Source organism: Athene noctua, chromosome 23, assembly GCF_965140245.1.
Source record: "Athene noctua chromosome 23, bAthNoc1.hap1.1, whole genome shotgun sequence".
Taxonomy (NCBI): domain Eukaryota; kingdom Metazoa; phylum Chordata; class Aves; order Strigiformes; family Strigidae; genus Athene; species Athene noctua.
In genome coordinates this window covers 2,379,300-2,390,354 of record NC_134059.1, presented here as the reverse complement: position 1 = coordinate 2,390,354, position 11,055 = coordinate 2,379,300, and the positions used below count along the sequence as shown (strand labels likewise).

General features: G+C 62.9%; 1 protein-coding gene across 1 annotated transcript; it reads left to right on the top strand.

Annotated features, from left to right (window-relative positions):
• The first annotated feature begins 445 nt into the window (after positions 1-445).
• RNPEP (arginyl aminopeptidase) lies at positions 446-8,499 on the top strand. The gene is made up of 11 exons (XM_074925310.1): positions 446-826; positions 1,180-1,320; positions 2,779-2,927; positions 3,494-3,610; positions 3,722-3,957; positions 5,113-5,226; positions 5,457-5,569; positions 5,779-5,887; positions 6,477-6,701; positions 7,141-7,283; positions 8,281-8,499. The coding sequence occupies exons 1-11, from the start codon at positions 446-448 to the stop codon at positions 8,443-8,445; spliced, it is 1,893 nt and encodes a 630-aa protein (XP_074781411.1). The 3' UTR covers positions 8,446-8,499.
• The last annotated feature ends 2,556 nt before the right edge of the window (positions 8,500-11,055 follow it).

The window sequence follows — 11,055 nt, the reverse complement described above, 5'->3', positions numbered from 1 at the left end:
CATGGGTCCCGACACGGACCCTCCCATCAGCCCCTCTCGGGCTGCCCCCGGACCCCCCCGAGCCCCCTGACCCATGAAATCCCCCCCGGACCCCCCTGACCCCCGGATCCCCCCCGGGGATCCCCCATGGACCCCTCCCTATCCCCTCCCCGACCCCCCCCATGGACCCCCCCGGACCCCCCCCGGATCCCGACACGCACCCCCGCCCCAGCCCCTCTCCCACCCCCACAGACCCCCCGCCCCATGGGTGCCCCCGGGACCGACCCGTGGATTCCCCCCCGCCGGCTCCCCCCCCGCATCCCCCAAGGGCCCCCCCCCACCCCCCCCGGCCTCCGCCCGGCCCCGCCCCCTCTCCGCCGAGGCTCCTCCCCCGGGCGGTCCCGGCCCCGCCCGCCGCCGCCGCGGCCCCGCCCCTTCCGCCGCGGCCCCGCCCCCCGGCAGCGCCATGGCGGCGTCGCGCGCGGACGCGGCCTCGGCCGGCAGCGCGGGCGCGTGGTCGCTGCGGCACCTGCACCTGCGGCTGCGCGTGGCCTTCGCGGCGGCGGGCGCGGGGCGGCTGCGCGGGACCGCGCGGCTCGAGCTGCGCTGCGCGCGCGGCGGGGCGGGGCCGCTGCTGCTGGACGCGCACCCCAGCCTGGCCGTGCGCCGCGCCGCGCTCCTGCCGCCCCCCGGGGACCCCGCGGGCCCCGCCCCGCAGGCCCTGCCCGTGGAGAGCCGTCCCTTCGCCGCCTACGGCAGCGCCCTGAGCATCGCCCTGCCCCGGGCCCCGGGCGCCGGGCAGCTCCTCACCGTCGAGATCGACTATGAGGCGGGCGAGGGGCCCGGGGTGAGCCGGGGGGAATGGGGGGAGCCGGGGAATGGGGGGGCTGAGGGGACGGGAGAGCTGGGGGGAGCCGGGGGAATGGGGGGGCTGAGGGGACGGGAGAGCTGGGGGGAGCCGGGGGAAATGGGGGGGCTGAGGGGACGGGAGAGCTGGGGAGAATGGCCTGAGGGAATAGGGGAGCCAGGGCGATGGGGGGAGCCAAGGGGACAGCAGGCCCGGGGCAGGCAGAGGGCCCAGGGGAGAAGCCTCTTGCCAGCTCTGTCAGCACAGAGCACCCATGGTGAGGAGGCAGGGACACCCCTCACCCCAGCGACACCCCTCACCTGGGGGTCCCTCCCCTCCCTCCCTCCCCCCAGGTGTGCTGGCTGGCTCCCGAGCAGACGGCGGGGAAGCAGAAGCCCTACATGTACACGCAAGGCCAGGCCGTGCTCAACAGGTCCTTCTTCCCCTGCTTTGACACCCCGTCAGTCAAATTCACGTATTCGGCCACCGTGAAGGTAAGCGGTGCCCCCAGGGGCACAGACCCAGCCGCCCCCCTCACGCCTAGCAGGAGCAAAACCCTCTGCGAGTTTGCAGAGCTTGCTCATGGGGAAGCTGCTGGTCTTTGCAGGAAAGGCACCAACAAATTGGGGCATCCCATCAGTGACACTGCCCTGGCCTCTGAGCAGCGCCAGCACGTCGGGGGTGATGCTGGTGGCACTTAGTTCAGAATCCTCCACCACAGGCCTCTATTACTCCTATTTTTCCTCTTATATTCATCTTTAGATGAATGCAAGCAGACCCCAGTGGTCCTCTTGTTTGTCCCCAGCCGCGTGTGCTGGGCCCCGCTCTGCGCAGTGGCTTGTGAGCGGGTGCAGGGGCCAGCCGGCCTGCTGAAAGCTCTTCTCTCTCAGCGGGAGGATGCCAAAACATCAGCTAACTGTTGGGATCAACTCAGTCTTTAAACCTCTCGTGCTTTCCTCGTGCTGCTGCATTTATCTAAGTAATTCCTCTAATTATCACAGAAAACTCTTATTTCTGCCCCACAGCAGTCCGAGGGCAGGGGGGTGCCTGCTCCTGCTGTGTGTAGCAGTGGGAGGGCGACCGGGATGAGCCAGGTTTGGGGGGACACAGGTGGAGGAGGGCGTGATGCCAGGTGGCACTGGGTCCTGGTGGCAGTGCCAGGGCTGCTGGGCTTCCAGGTTGGAAGGAGCAGCCTCTGGTCCCCATGTTTAGTACAAAACCCAAATTCCCTCCTTGCGTGCGGGTGATCACGCGGCAGCACCGGGCCGCTCCGGTGTGCTGGCCTGCTGTGGGCAAGGGAAGCTTATGGGTGTGACACGAAGCCAAGGCTGATGGCACGGGGTGGCATCAGCTGGTGATGTGGGAATTTAGGGCTTTTTGCCTTTGCTCTAATTTCCTCACTTAAAGCTTCAGCAGTGGCCCCCCACAGCGGGTGAGCACAGGGCTCTGTACCAAGAAAACTCTATTCCCTGTGGCATCGCAGGGGCTCGCCCCATGTTTGGAAGAGGAGAGACCACAGATCGATCTCCCAGGGCTGAGCCCAGGCCAGTGGATCGGTCACAGGTTCTACTTTGGCTTGAGAATGGGAAAAGCGGGTTGTGTAAGAAATGGGAGGCGAGCCAGCGTCTGAAGGCCGTGCACCCTCTGCCCTTTCAGCACCTGCAGCTCCAGCATTTCTTTATCACTGGCACCTTGCAGGGCAACTCCGGGTGTCCTGATGTGGCACCCAGCCAGCATTTGAGCCCAAGTGATGCTGTCTCAGGGATGCAGCTGCAGTCCCAAGTTGCAGCTCAGGGCATTGCTGCTCTGCCCTGAGCCCCAAAATCTGCAGTGCCCACAGTTCTGGCACCTTCAGTGGTGGCTGTCAGATGTCACGGCATCCCTGGCCAGGTTAGCCGACATCCCGCTCTGTACATTACAGATCTAATAGATGTTTTCATCTACATGTCCAGGTCCCTGAGGGTTTCACGGCTGTGATGAGTGCCACGAGCTGGGAAAAGCAGAAGGATAACACCTTCGTCTTCAAGATGTCCCAGCCGATCCCCTCCTACCTGATTGCTCTGGCTGTCGGGGACATTGTGTCTGCTGACGTTGGCCCAAGGTAAGTGGCTCTGGAGAAGACCCGAGTGTTGAGCTCTGGCTGTGGGAGCTGCAGGGGGAAGCTCCCGTGCTATGCTGCCCCATGGCTGCTGCCTGCTGCCTCTCCCTGCTGCTGGGCCCTGGAGAGCAGGCAGGCGCCCAGACACGGGCCGTACGCGTGATGTGGTGCTGCGTCATCAGACGGGGCTCTGCCGGGTGAGGGTGCTTCAAGAGTGAGGAGGAGCCTCGGTGCTGGGTCCCCTCCCCTTCGAGGGTGTCCCTGGATCTGCTCCTTTCACCCCTGTGCACGTGAAGGAGAGCAGCAGGTCCCTGTTCACGGAGGGTCCCATGTCTCTTCCCGAGGCCAGTGGTTTGTTCGGGTTCCCAGCTGTCACGCAGCCATATAAAAGCCCTTTGACTTTCTGACAAGGAAAGAAATTACAGCAGTTTGCACTATCAGTTTCATTAACTTCCTTTATCAGCAGACTTTTATTTTGCTGTGGAATAAATGTGCTGGTTTTGTCTGATGAAGCAATAGGGTAAAAGTCCACTAATGGTTAAAACCTCCTTTTCTACACGCTTGGCCAGGAGCCGTGTCTGGGCCGAGCCCTGCCTGATTGAGGCTGCAAAGAAGGAGTACGATGGGGTGATTGAGGAGTTCCTGACGGTTGGAGAGAAGCTCTTTGGACCTTATGTTTGGGGCAGGTACGGCCTCCTGTTCCTGAGGGACCTTGTTCCCAGGGGCTGGGGAGGGAGCATGCCCTCGTCCCCGGGAGGAGGTGGGCCTGACCCCGGCTGTCTGCTCTTCCCGGGCAGGTACGACATCCTGTTCATGCCGCCCTCCTTCCCCTTCGGCGGGATGGAGAATCCCTGCCTCACCTTTGTGACGCCCTGCCTGCTGGCTGGGGACCGCTCCCTCGTGGACGTCATCATCCATGAGATCTCCCACAGCTGGTTTGGCAACCTGGTCACCAACGCCACGTGGGGCGAGTTTTGGCTGAACGAGGGTTTCACCATGTACGCCCAGAGGCGCATTTCCACCGAGGTCTACGGTGCGTGGCCCTGCCCGGCTGCAGAGCGCTGAGTCCCTGCCTGCGGCCGTGCTGGTGGGGCAGGACCTGCCTGGGGGGCTGGAGCTTGCGCTGTGTCTTGGAAGAGCTGAAGAGCAGCAGCCTGTGACGCCCTGGGGGCCTCGTGTTAGCAACAGGGAGGTGGATGGAGCCCCTGCAGCCCCGCACTCAGACAAGGGCGCTGCCATCCTGCCCAGCCTCGCCTCGCTCCCACAGCTCCCTGGGGAGCTGATCCCAGCTGCCCTGAGCTCCCCGCTGGACACACAGTCACAGCCACGGCTCCTGGTGCCATTTGCTGCATCTGGATAAATTTAAACAGTTCTAAATTGGCCAAGAAGGCCAATGGCATCCTGGCTTGTGTCAGCACTGGCGTGGCCAGCAGGGACAGGGAAGGGATCTGAGCCCTGTGCTGGGCACTGGGGAGGCCGCCCCTCGATTCCTGGGTTCAGTTCTGGGCCCCTCACCCCAAAAGGCCATTGAATGACTCGAGCGTGGCCAGAGAAGGGCAACGGAGCTGGGGCAGGGTCTGGAGCACAGGTCTGCTGGGGAGCGGCTGGGGGAACTGGGGGGGTTCAGTCTGGAGAAGAGGAGGCTGAGGGGAGACCTCCTGGCCCTCTGCAACTCCCTGCCAGGAGGGGGCAGAGAGGGGGGATGAGTCTCTGGAGCCAAGGGCCCAGCGCCAGGCCCCGAGGGAATGGCCTCAAGCTGCCCAGGGCAGGGTCAGGCTGGCTCTGAGGAAGGATTTCTGTGCAGAAGGGGCTGTTGGGCGTTGGAATGGGCTGCCCAGGGCAGGGGGGAGTCCCCGGGATCCCTGGAGGGGTTGAAGAGTCGGGCTGAGCCAGCGCTGAGGGATTTGGGGGAGTTGGGAAGGGTCAGGGGGAGGGTCATGGTTGGGCTGGAGGAGCTTCAAGGGCTTTTCCAACCAATAGGATTCTGTGATTCTGTAAGAAACCTCCCCCGAGGGCGGGGTTGCTGCACCTCTGTGTGACTCCACCATCCCATACCTTGTTTATCAGTGTCCCCCTCTCCCAGCTCATAAGCGAACGCTGTTTCCCACCCATAGCAGCACCTGTTGTGCTCGAAGCCCTCTGGGGTCTGCTCAGGGTCTCCGACCGCCTCCTGCTTGTCTCTGCCCAGGTTCAGCCTACACCTGTCTGGAGGCTGCCACGGGCAGGGCCCTGCTGCGCCAGCACATGGACAACACTGGGGAGGACCATCCGCTCAACAAGCTGCGTGTGGTCATCGAGCCAGGTCGGGGGGGCAGTGGGGGCAGGTGAGGGGTGGTGGTGTGGGGGAGAGGCCCTGCTGCTGGGGTGTTCACAGCTTGCAGTAAAACTGGCACTGGTGGTGGGACCTGAGCAAGGTGATGCCTCGAGGAGGGGTGTGACAGGCTTGCACCCAGCACAGAAAGAGGAAATCTTGGCACACGCGAGGGCCCTTTTGTTTTGCAGATGATTTCTGAGCCTTTTCCGTTTCTCTAGGTGTTAATCCGGATGACACATACAACGAAACGCCCTACGAGAAGGGATACTGCTTCGTGAGCTACTTGGCCCATCTCGTCGGGGACCAGAACAAGTTTGATGCTTTCCTGCAGGTGGGTACGAGGAGGAACCAGCCGGAGGTGCTGAGTCGTACAGAACCCTGCGGTGGGAGGCTGGAGCACTGGGACCCTGGGAAGGACGGGCTGGGGAGAGGAACAGGAGGTGGGAAACGGAGATGGGGAATGAAATGGAGCACGCGGAGGGCTGGGCAGCACTGTCAGGGCTGAGTGTGTGTGGCATCACACCTTGGCTGCCCCCGCAGGCCTACGTGAACCGGTTCAAGTTCCAGAGCATCACAGCGGACGACACCCTTGGTTTCTTCCTGGAGTACTTCCCGGAGCTGAAGGAAAAGGGTGTGGAGTCCATCCCAGGTCAGCACAGCACCTGCCTGGCCAGGGAACCAGCACCCCGCGGGCATTGGAGCCTTCCCGTGCCCCCTGCAGACCCCGTGCACATTGGTTTGTGTGTTTTACTGGAGACAGCTGCTGCTGCTACTGGCCTCGGCTCCAGTGGAGGAGGCACAGCACTGGCTGGCCCGGGTCAGGCTCTAACCTGGGCTCAGCTTGACTCTCCACACAAATCCAGTCCATGCTCTGCGCTCGGGTGCTGACTGAGGGGGTTTCCCCACAGATGGCTGAGCCTGGTGAGGAGCAACAGGGTGTGAGTGTTTGCTGGTGGAACTGCTGGCAAGTGCTGGGGCTAGGCTCAGCTCGGCCTTGCTGTGGAGATCCTGGCTTGGCAGGAGCTTCCCATGCTGGAGCTGGGTTATCTCAGGGGCAGCAGTGGGGCTGGTACCACAGAAGCACATGCCAAGCCCAGGGCGGCTCAACAGCCTCACCCCATGAGTCGCTGCTTGTTGCCATCCCTGGGCAGGTTTGCGGGTGCTGGGGGCGCCTGGGTAGCAGCACCTGGTGTGGGGTCCAAGGCCAGTCCCAGCTCCCCCTCCCTTCCTTGCTGCAGGCTTCGAGTTTGACCGCTGGCTGAACACGCCGGGCTGGCCCCCCTACCTGCCCGACCTCTCTCCGGGGGAGCAGCTGATGAAGCCGGCGGATGAGCTGGCAGAGCTCTGGGCTTCCGACGCCTTGAACATGGAAGCGATCGAAGCTGTGGACATCACGGCCTGGAGGACCTACCAGCTGGTCTACTTCCTGGATCAGGTCCTGCAGAAATCCCCCCTGCCAGAAGGTGAGGGCCAGGTCACCCCCCAGTGCCCAGAGGAGACACGGGGACAGGCCCGGCCCAGCCAGTGGCCGGGATCAGTGAGATCACGGGTGCGTGGCTGGCAGCGCCGCTCCCGGTGCCTGGGAACCCTCAGTTGGTGCAGTGGGGGGCAGAGAGCCAGGGGCAGCGTGCCCCCAGCCTCCCCCTCTCAGCTCTCCTTGCACTCTTTGCTGAGCGCCCTCCCCACCCCTCGCGCTGGCTCCCCGAGCCACTGGGCGCGTGGCCCTGCAGGGCTGCCTGGCCCCAGGAGGCCCAAGATGGGCACCCTCCTGCCTGGAGCCAGCGAGCACCTGGGGTGCTCCCAGAGCTGGGGGTGCCGGGAGGGTCGCAGGGTCCCCTCGGAGCAGGGCTGGGAGGTGGGGGCAGAGCCCCCGTGGGGATGGTGGTGATCCCCCTCTCACAGGCAATGTGGAAAGGCTGAGCAAGATGTACCCGAAGATTTCCAAGGCCCAGAACGCCGAGCTGCGACTGCGCTGGTGCCAGATTGTCCTCAAGAACAACCTTGAGGCTGAGTACAGCAAGGTCAAGGACTTCCTCCACAGCCAGGTTCGTCCCTGGGCAGCGGTGGTTGTGCCCGGGGGGAGGGATGGGCACAGGACACAGGCCCGTCAGTGCCAGAGAGCGGCTTCTGCTCCTGATAGACCCACAGGATGGGTTGGGTTGGAAGGGACATTAAAGACCATCCAGTCCCACCCCCCTGCCCCGGGCAGGGCCACCTTCCACTAGCCCAGGTTGCCCAAAGCCCCGTCCAACCTGGCCTTGAACCCTTCCAGGGAGGGGGCAGCCACAGCTTCTCTGGGCAGTCTGTGCCAGGGCCTCACCCCCTCACAGGGGAGAATTTCTTCCCAGTATCTCATCTAAATCTGCCCTCTGACAGTTTAAAGTCAATACCCCTCATCCCATCCCTACACCCTGATCCAGAGTCCCTCCCCCATTCCTGCAGCCCCTTTCAGCCCTGGGGGGCCGCTCTAAGGTCTCAACTCTCTCAGCCTGTCCTCACAGGGGGGGCTCCAGCCCCCCGAGCATCTTTGTGGCCTCCTCTGGCCCCGCTCGAGCAGGTCCGTGTCCTTCTGATGTTGGTGCCCCAGAGCTGGACCCAGCACTGCAGGGGGGTCTGACGAGAGCGGAGCAGAATCCCCCGCCTTGCCCTGCTGCCCACACTGCTCTGGGTGCAGCCCAGGATACAGTCAGCTTTCTGGGCTGTGAGCATCGCCAGCTCATGTCCAATTTATCACCCACCAGTACCCCCAAGTCCTTCTCCACAGGGCTGCTCTCCATCTGTCCATCCCTCCCCCAGCCTGTACTGGTCGTGGGGGGTTGCCCTGACCCAGGTGCAGGACCTTGCACTTGACCTTGTTGAACCTCATGAGCTTTGCACAGGCCCACCCTTTCCTCAAGGTCAAAGTCTCCCCTCTCCCGGTGCCGCAGTGCCAGGGGTCTGTCCCCCTCCTCTGGGTGATGCCGGAGGTGCTGAGCCCTGGGGGGGTGTGTGGGGCTTCACCCCCCGGAGGCGGTGGGGGTAACCCCCGCTGTGTCCTTGCAGGGGAAGCAGAAGTACACCCTCCCCCTCTACCGCGCCATGTGGGGCGGGTCGGAGGCAGCCCGGGCCCTGGCCATGGAGACCTTCTCCGCGACAGCCCCCCAGCTCCACGTCAACGTTCAGAACTACGTCAGGAAGATCCTGGGCTTGGAGGGGGCAGAGGCCTAGTGCAGGCTGGGCCTCAGCACTCTCTCCCCCTCGCTGCCTGTGTTACGCATTTAATTACTCATTAAAATGTGTAATTTTTTCTTGTACTTTTCCTGTTCCTGGTGTCCCATGAGCAACCTGAGTGCGAGTCCCTGCTCCCCTGGCCCAAGGACCAGGCGGGGCCGTCGCCAGCCCCCTCGCTCCCCGGGCTGGCACACCTGGGGAGGCTGCGGCCCTGATCCGCACCGGGCTCCTGCCGAGCTGTGCGGAGGGGGGGCTGGTCCGCACCCTGGGGACCTGCCCCCGCCGGTCTGGGGGGGAGAGGCAGAAGCGGCAGCTCTGGGTGTGGCAGCTGGGCTCAGGCCATCTCCTAAACCTGGAGTGACGACGGACGGCTGAGCAGCGTCATGGGGGGCTCTGCCCCTGCACAGCCTGACGGGCCTTGAGCCAGGCTCAGGAACTTGCCCCCTGCTCCGGTGAGCAGTCCGGCGCTGAGAGCAGCTGCCCCAAGGGGCTGTGGGACCTGCTCTTTGCTGGGAAAAGTCCCCGAGTGTGGACAATGGTGCAAGTAAAGCACAACCCGAGGGCTCTGAAGAGCCAGCGTGACCTGCACAGGGTGGAGCCTGTTGGAGTAAGACAAAGGTTGGCAGCCACGCTGTTACTTAGTCCTTGGCAAGTGCAGGACTGGGGCAGTTTTGAGCAGGACCTCAAAATTCCTGCACAAAACTGCCCCAAGGCTGCAGTAACCCTGGGAACCTGCTGGCAAAAAGGTCCCCAAGGCCCCATCTCAGAAGGATCCTGGAGGTGGCGGTGACAAGAGCAGCCCCACACCTTGGGAAGCTCAAACCAACGCCATGTATGTCCTGGCCAAGCGGAGCTGGTGGGGCTGTGCAGCTGCCTGATCCTAGGGGAAAGTGCCCCCGCCCCCCCCAACAGCCCTGGTGCTTCTGGTGCCTTCTCCTGAGACCCAGCCCAGTCCCCCACAGACAAAGCAAGGGACAACCAACAGAGTCCCAGAATCCTCCTGGTTGGAAAAGCCCTTGAAGCTCCTCCAGCCCAACCATGAACCTCACCCTGACCCTTCCCAACTCCCCCAGATCCCTCAGCGCTGGCTCAGCCCGACTCTTCAACCCCTCCAGGGATCCCGGGGATTCCCCCCTGCCCTGGGCAGCCCATTCCAACGCCCAACAGCCCCTTCTGCACAGAAATCCTTCCTCAGAGCCAGCCTGACCCTGCCCTGGGCAGCTTGAGGCCATTCCCTCGGGGCCTGGCGCTGGGGCCTTGGCTCCAGAGACTCATCCCCCCTCTCTGCCCCCTCCTGGCAGGGAGTTGCAGAGGGCCAGGAGGTCTCCCCTCAGCCTCCTCTTCTCCAGACTGAACCCCCCCAGTTCCCCCAGCCGCTCCCCATCACACACGCAGGGTGCAGCTCAGGGTGAAGGTGTCCATCAGCCTTCCCACAGGGCAGCTCCCCAGCTCCTCTCTGAGGGGAGCACAGTCCCAGCACACGCACAACAGCAGCCCCGAGGCGAATCATGACGATGATGTAACTGCGCTGTGAACCACAATTTTTCAGACAATAAATCCTACCGATGCAATACAACCCTGACCACTATGGCCGCTAGAGCCAGGACTAAGCCAAAACCACCTCCAAAGCAAAGACACCCACAGTGCCCTGGCTCGGAGGGCGCAGAGGCTGCCCACTTCCTCCCAGATGGGCTCAGGAATAAGCTCCAAAGCCCAACTAGTTTGAGAAAATGGAGTCAAAGGGGCTGGTTATGGCATGGTTGAAACCAGCCCGTTCTTCACTGAGGGAACGAGGCTGCGCTTGTTTGGGAAATGGGTGTCCTCTAGTGGATTCAGCATGGCTGAAAATAACTTGGAGTATTCTCACAAGTTGGGGCGTATAATCTTTCTGCATTTGCAGATCTTCTGGTTTCCCACCTGTCAGTACAATGAACATGACCCCTGACAAGAGGCTTCACTACTATGAGGCATCTGGAAATAATCCCTCCGATGAAACTGGCTCTCAGATGCATCTGCCACCTCTGCTCTGACTCACCTGAGCAAGCCCTGAGCTGGGAGACAGCGCGAGTGGTCCCGAAAGCACCTCCCTGGGATTCAGCCAAGCGGCACATTCTCCACTGCACAGAGCCCACGGCCTCCGCCGCCCAAAACTCGCACGTGCACATCTCGCTCCGGGATGCTGAACCGGAGCCCCCACTCCTGCTTCACCGGCCTGAATCAGACACGATGGCCAGAAGGGTGGAAACAGAGGGGCTGCGCTTCCAGGAGGGATCTTCCCCTGCTCCAGCTCAGGCCAACTCCTGCCGTTGGGAACAGCCCCACAGAGCACCAGGACGTGGTTTGGGCTCTCAGCGCCCTCCTGGCAGGGCTGGGCTGGGCAGATGCTTCGGAGCCGGGAGGGAACGGCCGCAGCGCCAAAGCGTCTGGGAAGGGCACTCTGCCTTCACCCCCGTCCTGCAAGGCAAGGGCTAAGGAAGAGACTTCAGCATAAAATTAGCAACGAGATGTAGCACACTTATTTTTAACAAAGTGACCTTCATCAAGATCAGAGCTCTTTTTGCTTAATTTTTTCCAAAATGAAAGCCAAGTCAATCATGAAATGCCAGG

Bases quoted from the DNA above. Each gene is read 5' to 3' on its own strand.
- RNPEP (XM_074925310.1), top strand. From the start codon at position 446: ATGGCGGCGTCGCGCGCGGACGCGGCCTCGGCCGGCAGCGCGGGCGCG. The intron at 2,928-3,493 runs GTAAGTGGCTCT...ACGCTTGGCCAG, and splicing joins TCTGCTGACGTTGGCCCAAG to GAGCCGTGTCTGGGCCGAGC. The intron at 3,611-3,721 runs GTACGGCCTCCT...CTTCCCGGGCAG, and splicing joins GGACCTTATGTTTGGGGCAG to GTACGACATCCTGTTCATGC.